Raw genomic sequence first — 18,164 nt, 5'->3', positions numbered from 1 at the left:
CATGACAACAACCTGTTGTCATATAATTTAATTATTTTTTGCGCATCACATTTAATTTCTTCGCACTCACCATTTTATTAGTCCATATTTTCCTCACACAGTCAATATTTCATTTCAACTTTTATATCCCTTTTCATGATGCAGTAGTACTTTGTTTATTTGATTAAGAAAAGATAAATGACAGGGTTATGTGCTCTTATACAGGTTGAGAAATTGACACAAAGGTCTTTTGGATAAAGTATTGTGTTATCAAGTTCCTAAAAACTTTTTTTCTTGTTTTGGTTTTCTTTTCTTATAGTTTGTTTCTGTGAACCACTTTGTTGACACTGTTTTAAAAAGTGCTAAACGAATACAGCAAATCATTTTAACGATCCCAAACAGTAACACTTCAGAGCCCATTTTTACACCAAATGTAAAATTATAATTATAGATGAACAGGTAACTGCAGCAATCAAATGTTGCAAAGTCTTCCAAATCTTATAAAGTGTTCACTGTTGAAGCACAATAAATGCAGAAATTAGTTCAATTTATCCCCAACATATTCCTCTGATTGTACTTCAAATCTTTAAGAAGACAACTTCCTGTCTCATATTTTCTGTCTAGCTTGACTGGCAAAAGAAAAGTGAAACCTGGTTTGTTGTTCTGCTGTGAGCCTTACAGAGGCGCACTCTGCCTGCATGAATACATGTTCAGACTGAGCCACACTGCAGTAGAACAACAAAGTCCTGTTTAATTCAAGCAACTTGCCAAGCATTTAAAACTGTTTGTTATACAAATTATCTTTACTTTATTTGCTATTAAGACTATAAATAATGACCTGCACAAAGGACATGAGCCAAACATTTAGAACAAACAGTGGGACAATGCACAAAAGTATTAAGTAAAAGTTTGTTTTATTTAAATTAGAATAAAAAGCAAAACAAAACAAAAAACAACTAAGAACCATGTATAATGGACTACAATCAACCTCAAATCTCTTTGTTAACATTGATAGAGCTTGATGCATATATTTTGTGAAGCTGAAAATAAGCACTTTATAAAAAATAGATATCTACATTGTAACATAATGACAGTACAGTATGCATTTCCCAAAGTGGCTGTGTGGTCTGTACATTTCCCCCAATGATATAAAAAAAGAACCACCACTTGAAAGACTAATAACAGTGCGCCACATGATCTATTTCTATAGAAGAATATGCATTTGTGACAGGCTCTAAGACCTTGACTGAGAATATTACAGGTAGAAATGAAAATTAAACCAAGTGGCTAATTAGTATCCAAAAGATCTTGCTGTCCATCTGTATCAAAAGCTCCGGTCTTTACAAACAACACATTTAAACCACACAGAAAAACTGGTGTGACTGCTGCAAATTCAACTTTTGACCACCAAGAAATGTTTTTCTTTGCACTCAGATCTCCATAAAGCTTTCCTGTACCTGACTTGGTGACAAAAGAGTTGTGCAACATTTTCAATGACAACATAGTTTACACTAAGTATGAAACGTAAAAAAACAAAAACTGAAATGAAAAGAACCGATAAGAGTGTTGATAATATTCAGTCTTTAGGGACTCAGTAGGACTTTGGGACAAGGGTGGCACGTAACTAGTCACACACAGCTAAACATTTGATGCTGGGAGGAGGGCAACGGCTGTGGGACTGGTAGGTTCATGCAAGGTGGATCACTGATGCCGTCTGAGCGCTGAAGGATGTTAAGAGAAAAGCCTGTTTGATTACATAAGGGAGGGGATCATTGGAGCAGTAGGTAACGGTGCCAAAAATCTACTCTTGGGCCGTTTTGCCCATCATCTTGTAGATCTCAGTGGGAGCGTCAACATGTGTGATGGTGGTGGTCAGCTGGATGTCCTCTCCGCTGTTTGCTCCATGATCTCCTGCGCACACAGACATGACATCACACATCATCGGCATCACGAATAATGAGAACACAAAACATTTTAAAAGCGTGTAATTTGTTGTTTGCAATCTCGCTGTCCCAATGTCAGTGTTCATTCCAGCTGCAGACAATCTGCTGCATATTAAGTTGGTTAAACTGAATTTCATTACATAAATACTTTCAGAGACAAAAGTGAAACTCATGAGCTCATAAAGTAAATCAACACAGAGAGACAGAGAGTCGGAGTGAGGCTGCCGTTCCATGAGATTGAGTTGATGCGCATCAGGGAAAGCTTCCAGAAGAACCTCAAACCCACCCACCCCCCTTTCTCGGTGTCACTGATGTCGGGAGATGGATGGCTGGTTTTCATTACTTCTCTACTCTCTTTCCCCAACCCCCCTCTCTTCACTGTTCCCTTCCTTTCTATCTGGAAGGAAGCCTGGTGTCCATTAGAATCACCCTCTCGGGCCAAAGAGACCTTTCTTTCCCCTGGGAATCTGGGTCCTTCTTAGTCTACCCCCTCCTCCCCTTCCTCCAAAAACAAACTTTAGATGAATAGGCAGCTTTACAGCAGAAGACAGGCTGATGCTCTCCATCAGAATGAGGTGAGCGCAACTGGAACACTAACAAAATGTAACCAATTTAATCACTCTAATACAATGAGAAGATAACATGATTAAAGCTTAATTATTCAACACTTTTGAAATATTGTTGTGTTATATTAATGTCATGATTACAGCACTGCTGTTCATTGCTGCATATTAACACTTTCAAAAATTTCAACCAAAACTTGAAAAGAAATTGGGTGAATATGGACCTGATTTGGTCATCAGGCAAATATATATATATATATTAAAGAAGGTTAGGAAAAAGAAAAAACATTGAGAAATTATGTTATATTATAATATATTCCATTTTTGTAATATTGCTTGTATCCTAAACTAAGAAGGATGACACCAGTGATATTTATTTTCCTCATTGTCTACAAGTCCCATTAAAACCAACAATGAACACATCTTAACAATTGTTGCTTGTGTAGCTAAACCTTCACATAAAAGTTCCTGTATCATTAAGTTCTGTCCAAAAAACGATCAAAAAGTCCCTGAAAACGTATTTTCTCAACCAGCTTCTTGCTCTTCTCACTGGTTTGACATGGGCGGACTCAGTTGGTAAAAGGTGATGTCACACACTTCCCATCAGGATTTAGCAACATTAGAATCAGAGTATGATGACATTTGGTGGTTTCTCTGGTTCCTGCCAATCAAATCTGATCAAACCACACCCCACAAGTCCTGATGGATGAGTTTTTGTCTCTTAATAAATAAAACGCTGATAATAATGACTTAATAATTTTGATGTTGCTTACATGTTCCTTCACTATGATGAAAATGGGCACGCCCATTTTTTGGTAGATCCCACATGATCCACAGCTTAAAATAGTCCAACAAATGTCCTTTTTATTCATGTCTGATTTAAGTTCAACTGCTTTAGGCAATAATTGAACTATAGATTTATGACCTGTTTTTATAGAGTATTGACTTCAGTAGGAACAAATGGTCGTATGGCTCAGTGACACATACAGTAGGGAAGTCAGAAAGCACAGAGTGACAGACTTAACCATAATCAACAGGGTGCTCTTATTCTTAACAAAGTCAGTAAAATAAATAGTTACCAGTGATACATTGACCACTTGACTGCTCATCTCCGTAGCGTTTGTGAGACGGGGCGTACAGGAACATGATGGCGAAGACGTACAGGTTCCACATGCCGTAGACGCCTGTGAAGAAGGCGCTGTTCACCTGCACCTCGTGATCTCCCCAGTGCCAGTGACCATCATGCACCTGAGCACAGACAAAACAAACGCATACTTTGGAGAACTGTGTGAAAGGTTGCTTGCATATTTGGGGACAGCAGAAAAAGAGCTCTTAAAATCACCCAACTGCTTCTTACTGGTTTCACAACATTATGGAGGCTCACCTGACTGACGATGAAGAAGATGACAGTCATGGCAGCACAAAACAAAGTGACCAGCATGAGGAACTTGAACCTGAAGATCAGACCCTAAAAAGGGGGGGTGAAGGGGGATGAGTTAGTCACAAAACAGCAGATTTAAAAAAATAAAAAAATAAAAAAAACTTGGAGATGCAAACAAAACAGCAACAAATGAATCAAATCACACACACACACACACCTCATAGTGTAGGCGTCTGGCCTTGGACATGGCAGGCAGTGAAGTCCTTTTACCGCTGATGTTGCGGAAGACTTGAAAAACCATGAAGCAAAGGAAGAGGAAGTAGAGACAGGCACAGATCCCTGCCACAATTATAAAGGCCATCTGAGGTGAAACCAGTCATGGAAATAACCAAATAACATAAAAAGAATCTGATCTACCAGCAAAGTGGTGGTGTAGTATGAAAACAGCAGCTTCAACCGTGCGTGCACAAGAATGTAATGTAACATACGATAGATTACAGACTGAAAATGGGGAACATAATAAATCCGTTTTACAAAATTACACATATCTACATTGTAATCAGTAAATGTAAATCAATAAAAACGCTGCTAAGTGCCTTGTTAGTCTTTGTCTCTTATAAAACCTTTACTGCAGTAGACGGTGCAGCAGAAACTTGTCAGCGAAGGGCCTTATAAAGATTTGATGACCCTGGTTATAGACACTGAACCAGATGTATTCATCAAACAAGCTTTTGCCTTTCCTTCCGAAAAGGTTCAGAGAGAAACATAGCGGGGGGAGAAAAGCTAGAGGGCTGTCGTGCCACTTGTTTTTGATGATGAACGTGCATTGCTCAGCCTGGCAAGCACAGCAACAGACAGATATACACACATAAACACATCCCCTGACTCTTGGCAATACTCTCACATATGGCATTAGTGAATTATTTCTCAGCTTATCAGTCTAGAGATCAGTTTTTCAGCTCACACAGGAAGAAATGTATGTGCTGCAAATATTGAAGGCAAAGCATCGAGTCATGATCACCAGTATTTTAAATTTATGACAAAATATAATTTTTGCATTTGGCACACTACTGGTAGAGACATCAATTTGTTCCAATAACAAGAACATAAACATGCTGATTTTTATTGGCTGCTAAACCCAAAAACATGATTTAGCTGTTTACACTCACAGAGTCCTGCCTGTTTAATGAATGTTCAACATTTGGCAGACTAGCTGGTCACAGAGGTGATGGGCAACTCTTTTTCCTGTTGTTAAATCGTTCAGTGGTCATGTGTTTTTTTAAAAAAGGATACAGCCAGTTCAGTTCCTACATCAGAAGCCCAGACGCTGTAGAAGGGGTTTGTCAGCTGGACACCTCTGGTGACACAAAGCATAAAAGTAAGAAAAAATACAGAGATTTTGAATAAAGCTTAAATATTATATTATATTATATTGCGAACTGAAATGTCAAACAAGCCTGCCGTTTTAAATCATAAATAAATAAAACAACTTCTCACCTCTCACACATGTCGAAGATAAAGAGACAGAAGGAGCCAAACACGATGGGTCCGACCTGCCTCCAGTACACTGAGAAACGGTTCCTCTCCGTCTGGTCCTGAAAGAAAAAGGACAACAACAAAAAAAAGACAAAGATGGGATATATTAAATTGAATGCCTTCACCAGGACAAACAGGCATCACCCATAGCTTTAAAACAGTGTCTGCTTGTTCTTCTTCAGTGCTAATCCTGCCAAAACCATCAAAATATACGGGTGCCTATGAATATTTACACCCTTGGCCATTAACATGTTTGAAACTTTGCATGACAGCATATGTACAGATAATAGGGGGAAAAAGGAAAAAGAGGAGGGCATCTCTCCATTGTTGGAAAGGTGGCTGCGATTATGCCCTGAAGGATAGATGACATGCACAGTGTGTACACAGGAATCAAGACGGGAGATGAGAAGTCAGGTGTTGCACAGGGGAGTGTACAATGAGGCACTCACAGGACGTAATGAAGGGAACCAAGAGAACAACCAACCAGCTTTAGTAAATGATAATAAGCATCATAGTAGTAGTTGAAGCAGAGAAGCACAATCACACACATCTTAAATCTGGCCTCTCAGAAAGCACAAGTGTAAGGTGTAGCAGAACTGTAGAGTGCTGCTTTGACTGAAGCTCAGAGGGAAATAGTGTTCAGCCTTCCAGCCCATAAAATAGCAACAGCCTGCTGTGCAGTATACACTGCTGTCCAGAGAGCTGAGTCTGACGTAGACACAGAGCTCATCAAACAGGTCATCAAGTTAATGGTGCCCTCTCTGCAGTGAGTAACGTCTGACAGTCTCTGTGACTGCTCCAGTTTGTGCCAAACTACAGATATGTGTCTGCAGCCAGATGAGAATGACCTGCAGTTCATTTGTGGGCTGAAGGTCAAGTTCAGGGAAGATTTTGCAGGCTGGTACACAGCTCTGGCACATTTTCCCTTGTCCACTGCACAGAACCCATGCTGCAAAGAACTCCGTATCCTGGACAAAACAAAAAAAACCTTATTCCATGAAGCATATAAAGTAATTTTTATTAGTAGATGTTGAGCAAGAGCACCGTGCGGGATCTTCCTTTCTCAAGAAAGTAGTAGAATTATCTAACGTGAAAAAAAAAAAAAAAGTGTCACTAACTGAAAGCTGGAACTGTACACTTTATGAGCTCTTACATTAGGCTGGAATAAGAAAGAGAAAATTCATTGGGTGTTAAAGCATTCGTCTAAGCAAGCATTAAGTCTTCTTCTGTTATCTGTATCAGGTCAAATTTTCCATTACCAGTCCCAGAATTGCTGTGAAAGAACTTAAAAGCTGTAGGTGAGATGGCAGCCGGCAAGTGACTCTACAGGTCAGTGAGGAAAACAACAACAATTAACATGCCAAACATCATGTTAAATGAGGCTGTGTACAGTACCATGAGGTGCTCCCCGCAGAAGATGATCCAGAAGGAGAGCAACATGGAGTAGAAGATGCCCTGCCTGATGTCCCCAAAGAGCAGCATCCAGGTCCAATTGAAGCCAATAGAGAACCACTCCACTGGGATGTTGATGAAAGTCATGGAGATGCCCAGAGCTAAGATGACCCTGAAGGAGCAAAAACAAACAAACAAACAAACATTCTTAAAACTGCAATGTGTCGCCCTCATTATCTACTTAGCATTGAAAAGTGTCAACAGTTGACAGCAGTTGGATTACAATTTTTTTATTCATTTGTTGCATCATCAACTTCAACCATGCAAGCAGTTTGTGTGTAAATGTGTGTTAATATACCATCAAGCATCACCTGAAATGTAATGAAGCAGGTACAGCCACGAACAGGCTTCACAACTAAACCTGAGCTACAATTTTAAACAGCGAGAGTATGTCTGTGTCTGCTGAAGCAAGCTTATTAGACCTCAGGACATTATTGATTAGCCATTCAACTACGAGCGCAAGTGTGTCCCCACTGACCAGACCAATTCTATATAACTCACTATGTTTCCAAATAACCTCATTATTACAGCCAACATCCCCTGACCTTGAAATCCAGACATTTAGAGGAATGAGGGCGAATGAGCAGTCTGTCTACAGAGAGACAGAATAAAAGCTCATCTTCCCGGTGTCAAAGGCAGGTCTCTGCATGCCTCCAGTAGATAAAAGGCTGATCGTAAATATAGTGAAAAGGGCAACACAGAGCTACAGAGAGTGTGTGTGTCCATGTATGTGTGTGAGAGAGGGAAGACATAAGAGGGGGGAAAAAAGCAGACTGAGGTGACTGAAGCCTCTACTTTAGGTAACCATTGTGAGTAATGGTGAGTAACCACATTTGTGTGGTATGCTGGGAATGCCTCAAAACCAACACAGACAGGAGCGCTAAGGCCATAATCTGTGTGTAGAAAAAACACAAAGCGCTTTGTATGTAAAAAAAGTTAATTAGGTAGGAGTCTTCGCAGCAGACAGGAAACACACAGGTGTAAGTAAGTAACTAAGTACATGCTTTATGTGACGCCACCATCACTAATGTTATCAATTACACCTGTGCTTTTTCTTCTGTGACAAGTAAAACCGATGGCTTTGAAAAAATGTTTGTTGTAATAACTTCATCTCCATCATATTATCTATAACCCTCCTTTTAAAGTTTAGAGGAAGTCTGAGATTTACCATTCTGACACCTCTGTGTGCCAGCATGACAGCAATCTCTGGTAAAACTTTTACTAGCATGAAAAAATCATCTGTGGTCCACAAATAGGTTACGAGTCGCACTTCCTGAGAGCCTGCTGGTCATCTGGGAATAAGAGCCTTGAGCTGGAAAATATAGTGGGAAGGAGAGAGACACTGACTGTGTGTGTGTGTGTGTGTGTGTGTGTGTGTGTGTGTGTGTGTGTGTGTGCGTTATCTCAGCAAGCTGGTGTGTATGTCCTGAATGTGTGTGTTGAGTGCTAGCTTGCAGATTTTGTAATGTGTTTCACGCTTCGATGGGCACTTCCTGTGGCCCAGAACGCTGCCTCATACTGATCTGTCTTCCCAGCACGGCAGGGGGTTAGACAAACACTGGGCTCTGAGCGTGGCTCCAACTTTACCCAACATGGCATTCAAACTATCTGCTTCAGGCAGAACTACCAGATGTAATCTTTGCAGACTTTCCAAAGTTTGGTTAAGAATATAACACTTAACATCTGATGTTCTGAATCTCTTTTTCTAAGAAAGAGAAGAGGAATGCCCTTTTAGCGTAAAGACCAACATTTTCTTTGAAATACAGTGATGATCTGGTAAACAGTGGGACACTGCCCGGCTTTGGTGAACTACATTATATTAGAAATTAATCCATTGATGCCAATATTTAAATGCAATTTAATTGACTCTGTGGATTACAACAGAGAGAATGAGAGCGATGGCTAGTGTTATTATCTGGTTTATCCGTGAAGTATATGAATCAGATTACACTGCACTGGAGTCTCCACTAACAGTCAAAAGCAGCACGACAGCTGTGAATTGGTCCAACCCTGATCGAAAACCTGTTTGCTGTTTGAAAGTGCTTTTATCCGCGCTTCTTTAATTGTTTTAAAAAAAACCTTTGTTTGTTTACACCACCTTACTAATTGTTTAACATGCAGCCACAAAGCTAAGTGATAACATTCTTCCACAGATGCATGATGAACAACGCCTTCTGGTCTCAGTGACCTTTAGTCACGCAGAGTTAGAATGACCTATTTCTACATTTCATCCATAGTTAATATGTGCCTTCATCCAGCAGAGACACTGATGCAGATCCTCAGTGGCATATAATGAAACCAGTACTGCGAGTCCTGGCTGCGTTCATGCAAACCTCTGAACAAACATCGATTTAACTGTAAATGATAAGCTTTTTGGCATTTTCCCTAACAACAACAACAAAATTATATCTGGTTACCGAGCAACAATACTGATACTGATGAAGGAGCAGCCTTACTTCTCCAGCAGCACAGGAGGTCTGCTCAGGAGGGTGATGCGTCTCCAGTACCAGATCATGATGATGAGGATGCTGGGTGTGAGGAACGTCTTCATGGCGAACCAAACTTTGGTGAAACCTCCATTCTGGTGGATGCTCTTCAAGGTGAAACAAACACGACTGTCAGCTACACACAATATAATTTATGGTATTTATTGCAAGCACGTGCAAATCACACACAGATAAATGTAAAATGTACTTCATAGTCCATCATGATTTTAACAAATAATAACACAAGCTAGTAGTACAATATATTCAAGGTTTTCACGCCACGTCACAAATCAGAAAGTCAACTTACAACCAGACGAATGTCCTTGATTTCTCCAATCCCAACGTTGATTTTCTTGCGCTCGTTGACAGGCAGGCGGATGTTGAGGAGATAGTATTTATGTGACACGCTGCCAACCTCCATGAAGGGCAGCAGATCACACTCATAGTAGCGGCCTTCGTTCTCAAAGGTCTGTAGAACACATAAGGAGCACGGAGTGTCGGATTAAAACACGTTCATCAGCAGGCGGACTCCATATAAATGTGATTCATTGGACAACAGTGGCCACATCAGCACAGTATCATTACAATTTGCAGTAGCAATAATGATGGACGAAATCCATCCATCAAATTGCAAAATAAGCCAATTAGTTAGATTCATTATACAAAAACAACAACATTTGTGGAGGTTACTGGCAAGAAATAACAGACAAAATAGATCATATTAATGTAATAAATCTATTCAAAAATGTAATATTTTAACAGCTCAATAGAATTGTTTTTGGTTTACTGGTTGATGCAAAGATGCGTTATCATTAAGCATACAGTGTCACTTCCACACCTTGGCAGTGGTGAAGTTACAGTTGAGCTTCCGCTGTTCAAAAGAATGAGCCATCTCCGTCCACTCGCTGGTAGGGTCGTCTCTGTAAGCCAGACCCACATCGACGGTGACCAACGCTCCATCCTCTGGACACAAGAATGACAACACCAACTCACCTTCTGATTCCCCCAAAATCATTTAGAGTGAAATTTGTGCAGTTATGATTCATGACTTTAACTGGCATCAAAGTCATTATTTCCAGTGTAGTGTTTGAAGAACACACCATTTGTTCTCAAAGAAGCAAAAATGGGAAAATGAATTGAACAACACGATCATGCACCCGTGTGTATTTCAATGCCTCCTCACTGCACAACCCTTCTGCCTGCAACGATCCCTGTGAAGGGATAAAATTAAGTCCTGATGACAGTGAGGCAACAGCCTTTTAACTATTCCACCATCAAAGTGACTGCGCAGCAACCACTGACAAGGAGACATTCCCGACTATAATCTGCAAACGTACGGTTCCTTTTCCGTTGACATACCAGTGTTTGTGGTTGCTTGTATATTCAGAGTGGTACAGTGTAAAGAGAGTAATGTGGAGATGATGTACACGGCTGCAGTCGGATCTGTCAGAGGAATCATTTGGTTGATTCATGAAGGCTGTATCTAGTTAGTTAATCCCAAAACAAACATGTTTATACAAGGTCAAACCAATTAAGTGTTAATATGAGATCCTGTCACCTAGAATAGGTCTGAAACAGATTAACAGGATTATTTATCTGCATGTAAACATCAGCAGTGATTCAGTCTGCTGTCCATGGTGGCCAAAATCTAGGTTACTTCCTACTTGACATCAACTTCAACAAGACCTTGAGCTGGCCTCCAACAGTCCAGCCCGGTGAATCAAATAAAAGGATCCAAAGCCAAGCTATTAAAACTGCATCTTTAGATCACATTACAAAGCCAAGTGTTCTCTCCTCCAGCCCTCCAGAGTGCCTCTTGTGCTGTTATGAAACAAGCTGGAATGAAGAGAAAGAAACCCAGTGGCCTGTGCTGTGAGACAGGGGGGAGAAAAAAAAAAAAAGGAGAGGAACGGGGAGAGTGAACCAGATGAGAACTGGCAGCCGTCTGTCTCTGTATTGCCCTTTACTCTGCCATTGGTCGACCAGACGCCCTCGAATGTCAGCTCACTTCATGCAAACATTCCACTCGAGTCCAGCGGCCATCGCCACGGAAACTAAGCCTCCTCAACAGCTGTGTTATTGCTGGCCCCTGGCCAAGGGGTGCTTGGTGCCGGGCTGGAGTGGGGCAGGTGGGTGGAGTGGGTAATAAGGGCGAAGCTCTTCTCCGGGACCAACATTGTTACACAGATAAGGTAGTCAAGGAAGAGATGGCCTTGTGTTCTTCTGTCATGCAGCTGCAGAAGTGAATCCGCCTACCTTTGGCACCGCAAGCCTTCTGGTCGTGGTTAAGACAGACGCGGTGACGCCATTTTGTTACATTTTGTACTTTAAAAAAATGACGATTAAAGATTCAACAACAAATTTGTTAGACTCTGGCTATGAGAACCAAACCATCTTGTGGTGGCTTCTTTACTCTCTTGACTTAATAGATATGGATGTTAATAATAGCTGTCAGGTTATTTCCATGTGCTGTAGTGCTGGATCACATTTTGCTTTAAATAAAACAATGACAACCTAGTTTTAAAATTAAATCAAAAGAACTACTGATGTATAAACATTGCTACATAATCAGATGGGTTGAGTTCTCTGATGCCTAACTTACATTAGGAAATTTGCCCGAGGTATAATTTTAGCAGGTTTTTCCGCCTATCAACAACACAGGAAAGTTAATGATGAATTCTGGGAAGAAACTGTATATAAACCAATAGATTCATTTTTAAAATAATGAACCCCACTGCTGGAACACCACCTGGTCTCCACCTTATGCTGCATCTACAGTGCTCAGTTCCCAGAGTCCCTCCTGTAGCTCAGTAACATCTAAATGAGTGTGCAGCATCTGACAGAGAAACCTGTCTGTGGTCCAGGCTGAATCACAGACTCAGTCTGTCTGGCAGCCAGGCAGTAAACAACCCACGGCTGGGGCCAAGAATGTTAGCAAACTAATTATGCTGATGACTACGACATCATTGTGACATGACTTCTTAAACAAGCAGAGCCAGAGCAGCCGGGGCATATCAAATTACACCACAAATACTTGAACTTTTTGTCCTCTACCCTGTTTCATTTACCTTTAAATTTACTTTACCATTTTTTCAGCTGATGACATGCTATAAAGCAGATGATTCCAAAGTTTTGCCACAAAGCTTGAAATGATGTTCACATAGCTATACATTACAGGCGATAAATGGAATGAAGTGACAGAGTCAAAATTTCTTTCCCGGGCTCTGCTGGTGATCCAGTCATTTATTAGACTCTCTTCATCCTCTTTAATCCCTTCTTTCAGGATCCCAAGGACCCTGCCAGCATATGAAATCCTGTCTTCTTTGAGACACCAGTTATCTCCCTCCTCCTCCCTTTCCTCTCAGTCAAGCACTCTAACACTGAGATGCTGCGAGTCTGTCTCTGATACACTCCACAACAGTGTCGTCTGACTCTGGGTGGGGACACAAAATGGATTACAGTCCAGCTGATAGTGGTTTTTCCTTCACAATAATGCAAATTAGATATCTGACAAAGCCTGGAGGCCAAAAATGAGAGTATATTTATTCAGTTAGGGAGAGAAATTTCAAGCTAAAAAAAGCTTTTATTTGTTTGCCCAAAGCTTTAATGTCACTTAACATTAAGACCTTTAGGATTGTGGGAAGACGAAGTCATGCATTAGAAGAGGCATGATCCACCACAAAATGGCCCCAATTAATCACCTTGTCACATCACTGGTTTTGGTCGCAAAGAAATAGACGATAGTAACAGCAAACAAATGTATAGCTACACAGAGGAGAATCAATTTAAACATGGAGGTGTTTGTTGCAACAATTTGATGGAAAATAATTAATTATCTAAAATGGACAAAAATGTCAGCACATACTGTATATATTCATATTATTAGTGGATTATTATTAAAACTGTAAATGATCCTGAATTTTGAAAGTCCACTGCATTGGGGTTATCTCATATTGTTAAAAAGTGTGTCAATCATCCGTTTGTGGTTAGCAGGAGTGGATAATGGGACATTTCATTGCTCAAAAGCGACCAGCTATGAAACAGGGTTTAAATTACCTCTTCACTCTCTTTATACCTGTCTCAAGAGTGTCCGTCAAGCCCGTCTACAAAATCCCCCACGGTCTACCCCCCTTTAGAGAACAAACAGCAGGACATCTATCATTGTTTGCTGCCTTTCAGTGTAACAGAAATCCAATCTACTGAAAAAGATGCATTCCTGAAGGTTCCTCAAGCGTTCTGTGTTGGACTGAACCAAGAACGTGAGCGAACAGCAAGAAAAAAACATAAGTGAGTGTGAATGTTAAACTTGCACGAAATGCCTCTTCTGCACTTGAATTCAGGTGATTAGGAGGTGACAATGGATGTGGGTATTTCAGAGGCCAGCTTGCTTTTACTGAGCCACTGCAAATACTTGCCTACAGATTGTGAAACTAACCGAATAACAAAAAGACAAAATATGGCGTAAGAAAAATTATGCAACAAAAACCTGTGGGGCGCTCTAGGTCACCCCAAACTTGAAATCCAATGAACTGTGATTATTAATTGGTGCTTTAAGAATTCCTCACACCAGATCCCATGTTAGACATCATAGCCCCTCAGAGGCACATTAGATTAGACTTTCTTCCCTCTCATACGTATTGAAAGCTGTGTTCTAAAGGAGAAACATGAACCATGCTGTCTTCACCCCTTTCTAAAAACCAAAACAAAGCCTTGTTTCTCACCTATCTGGTTGTACATCTTAAATGCGATGTCAAACTGCAAGATGACCAGCATGAACTGGAACCAGGGGCTCATCTCGTTGTAATGCAGAGGAATGTGGACGGCAAACACAATGTTGTTGGCCTCGATCTTCTTGGCCATGGCCTCTTCGAAGCTCCGGATCTTCTCGCACTGGTCTTGACCCCAAGGCATGAACCATTTTGTCTCCTGACGGTGCTTGGAGGTGTCCACACACTTGGCGGCCAAGTAGTGGACCGCTGTGGTGGGGCTGGGAGCTGGTGAGATAAATACACAAGTGAGGGGAGAGATGTAAGACTGGATGTCATGTTGAAATACTGCAGCAAAGTGTTTCAAGGTCCTACCAAGCCAAATATCCCTCAAACTAATAAATCACACAAAAAGTTTGAGTAAAAATCAATAAATAAAAGCTTGAGCGCTGTGGATTAAACTGCACATGGACAATATTAATATCTTAGCAACCATTAGGAACGGTCAACAGGTTGGGCTCGAGCCAAATCCAGTCCAAACACTTTAGCAATTACTTTTAACACTGTTTAGAAAATGCCTGGTAGCAAGGCTCGCTCTCCCTCTGAAGTGACGGGGAGGGAAAATTCCCGAAAGCTCTCAGGCACCAATTACACTGTTTACGCATTGAGATTCATGAGCTCGACAAGACTGGTGTTTGTAGTCTCTGCTCGCAGGATTTTAGTAGTGCTTGGGAAAAGATCTGTCATTATCATGCAAAAACAAAAGCTTTAGCCATCCGTTGTAAAAGCTGGAAGTCTGATGTGAACGAAACCTGAGAGGTCTGAGAACTGTGTGGTAGCCTCAAGGCAAAAGCTTAATAAGATCCTTTCAGACATTTTGGAGATCTACATGTCTATTGGGCCTGTTTGATTATTTAAGGTCTCAAATGTAATTATTATCTTATAATATCAGGTACAATAGACTGCATGAGGTTCATAGTTGATCCATAAACAACCAGAAAAGGTTGTTTAATCTGTAGAAACAGACTTGTGTTTATATCAGCTGAGGTAACTTTTAAGCACATGAAAATGTATTTAAATCTCATGTAGCCAATTAAGTTGAATCGAAATTGGAGATAACGTGTGCATGCAAGCTCGGACAGATGGCATGTCAAAGAAACTCTTCCATGAATTGTAAAGCAGTGTTCATTGAGGAGATGTCATTCATGAGCAAAAGTATTGTTTGAGATTTGAAAAAATGTAGCATGGATCTAATGATTAACAAATCGACAAATATGTAACCAATCATGACCTTCCTGGTAGCTGTGCTATGTCACTGCCTTGTTCACTCATTCAGTATTACCAATGTATTGATAACAGTTTACAGCAGCTACTGCAGTGAATCATCCAGGTTGATATATCAGCTGATATTAACCTATTGCAATTTTGTGTATGTCATCCAACAACAAAAAACATGCTGAACAGAGAGGCCAAACTAGATTTATTTTTTTGAGGTCATTTACAATAGATACAGTGAACAATGATCAAATCTAAGGGACCCATATAAAGATTTTTTTTTTAAAGTTACTAATCAGTCAATTTGTCGTTATCGATATTTGGAGTTATGACTGAGACTGATATCAGTATCAGTCAAGATATATACTGAGAAGTTATTGAGATTTGACACTTATACTTCTGAATCGTTGTCATTTTGCTTCTTCACTGACAGTCGCAGTGTCACATTATAGGACTCAACAAGTAATGTCAATGATTAAGGGATAATACTTATTGGCTCCATTGTGGGAATTCAAGGGTATTTCCAAGCTCATCCATTATCATACATAATATCTAATGCAAAAAAATAGACCAACTATTGAGAATGGTCTATGTCAGATTGCCAAAATGCTGTAATGTATGTGTCGATTTGCATTTCAACACAACTGTGGAACCGAGCATACGGGCAAAAACAAATCTGAAGTGGTTTCACAAGCGGGCTCCCCCCTATTTGTTTAGCATATCTGCAAGAAAGAATGAGACAAATACTCGAGCTCTGTTTGTGCAGAGCTGCAAGTGATTTATCCAAGAAGACTTCAGGCGCTCCGATCATTGCCAAAAGCTGATTCTGGGAAGTACTGACTCATGGGGGTGAACATGAAAGCGCGGAATTTCCAGATTCAGCTCATGAGAAAGATTAGCGACAGATCTGAAAGGACTTAAAGCTGTAATCACTGTCAAATGTGCTTCTAGCAAGCAGCAACTCAAGAGGATTAATACTTGAGGATAGTATTTTTTTTGTGCGTTTCCTAGTTTCCGAAGCATATTAACCAGGTTTGTAAGAAAGTGGTAGGAGCCCGTATGGACTCAGTTATCTGTACATCTAATCATATCTGTTCAGGCATAGCAGAGAGCTGAAGGCGGACAGCAAACACCCTTTGAGCTACACTTCATAGTGTCATAAAACTTAAAGGATGTCTTCAAGGAAAATTCAATTGTGCAAGTGTGTTAACAGCTGTGTAAAGTACGATAAAAACACACATAAGCACACAGAGCAACAAAGAGGAAACCAGACTGAATTAAACCCTGTTATCTGGAACCCCTCAGAGTTCAATTATCTAGTGACCCTGAGAGTCCAGCAGCACACCAGCTCCTCCAGTCTCCATCGCTCTGTGTCCAGAATAATGGCCGTCCCCTCCGCCCGCTGACCCCATGCCGTGTTCCCGGGTTTGTTGGGAAACAAGGGGAGAAAAAACCCTTTCTACTCAATTACCCCTGCCGCCCCCGGCCACCGAGCAAACACAAAGGAATCCGGCTTCATTAAAACCATCTCAGCCAGGAACGAACCAAACAAGCTAATTTATCACCAGCCATCTAGTGAGCGAGGAGGATCGCAGCGACACAAGAGAGGCTGACTGGTGTTTCGGGGGGCTGTGGAAAGATCTTTCACATGGGCTCAACTTCTATCAAAATGTGTGCGAGTGTGCGTGCGCCGCTTTTGTGCATGTGTGCGACTGAGTGGGTGGATTTGAAGAAATTTGACAGCAACTCCAATGCAGTCCTCAAGGCGAGATGCAACTTTGACAGCTGTGTGCAGTTGTGTGTTCTTGTGTCTGTGTCATTGCAGCTGAAATCTTGAAGAGGGGAGAGGAGGAAATAACACTGCGTGCCAGGGGATAGGGATTTGGGGAGAAGGGGATACACGCAGGAGGGAGGGGAGGGAGGAAGGAGTGAAAGGAAGGTAGAGATGCTGCCTGGGGCCCCACACAGCAGACAGACATATATGGGAGGAGGGGTGAAGAGGAGGAGGTACGAGGAGAGAGAAAAGGGGGGGGGGATTCGAGTTTGGATCAAAGAAGTTAAAAAATATAATAATAATTACAAAAGCTTGAATGTATTTCTGATTATTCCTCCGTTGAAAAGCCGACATTTTACCCACAAGTATGTTATTTTTAGCCTTAAAAATATAACGCCACAGCTTGCGGCATGCAGGCAGCAAACACCTTGATACAAAGCAGTGATTTAGCTGAGAGGCACTTCGGCAGCTTTGGTGTCCAAGTGAAGGTTTCAAAGCACCGCATTTCTTTGTGCACAGCTTTGTCAATGCCAGTAAGGTAAAAAAAAAAAACGCAGCTAAAAAGTTAGCGCTTACCGTCTTTTCTTTAAAAGGGAAAAAAACCATTAACGCTGGTATGGAGGTATTTACCGAGCTGTTCAACTTCAAAGTTTGCCCTTTAACCGTGAGGAGACGTTCACGGTGCATGCTAACGTTAGCTAAACAAAATGATAAAAGTGAGGGAGAAAAAAAAAAAACTTACCAATTAAACCGCCGACCATGAAGGCAAACGCCTGGAACAAAAGCAGAGTAACACCCATTATCACTAACTTTTTAGTGCTCATATTCTCTATAATAGCCCCCGCCATGGTGAAGGAAAAGTTGGAGCAAATGGAAAAATCACAACGAGCGACTAAAAGACAATAATGTGGTCGAAAAGGGACGAATCCGGTGCATCCACAGCCAGTAATGTAAAGGCGAGCTGGGCCCCTCCGCCGCTCTGCTCCTGCCTTTCAACTTCGAAGGAGGAAAAGAGGAGGAAAAAAAAACAGGAATCACATGACCGAATAGCACTCAGCTTTATCCCCGA

At 41.0% G+C, this 18,164-nt stretch overlaps 1 protein-coding gene across 2 annotated transcripts; it reads right to left on the bottom strand.

Annotated features, from left to right (window-relative positions):
* Window positions 1–882: 882 nt before the first annotated feature.
* wls (Wnt ligand secretion mediator) lies at window positions 883–18,164 on the bottom strand. Of its 2 annotated transcripts, none has more exons than XM_062428844.1 (12): window positions 17,838–18,164; window positions 14,062–14,334; window positions 10,179–10,303; window positions 9,648–9,809; window positions 9,311–9,447; window positions 6,798–6,966; window positions 5,364–5,461; window positions 5,160–5,223; window positions 4,084–4,227; window positions 3,870–3,953; window positions 3,565–3,733; window positions 883–1,890 (listed from the first exon to the last, which is right to left on the bottom strand). In XM_062428844.1, the coding sequence occupies exons 1-12, from the start codon at window positions 17,941–17,943 to the stop codon at window positions 1,781–1,783; spliced, it is 1,641 nt and encodes a 546-aa protein (XP_062284828.1). In that variant the 5' UTR covers window positions 17,944–18,164; the 3' UTR covers window positions 883–1,780. The 2 variants fall into 2 exon arrangements, with proteins under 2 accessions (XP_062284828.1, XP_062284829.1); XM_062428845.1 differs by having other exon boundaries at window positions 3,580–3,733.

Source organism: Scomber scombrus, chromosome 11 (assembly GCF_963691925.1).
Source record: "Scomber scombrus chromosome 11, fScoSco1.1, whole genome shotgun sequence".
Lineage (NCBI taxonomy): Eukaryota > Metazoa > Chordata > Actinopteri > Scombriformes > Scombridae > Scomber > Scomber scombrus.
Note: the sequence above shows the minus strand (reverse complement) of the source record. Positions and strands in the feature narration are given on the sequence as shown.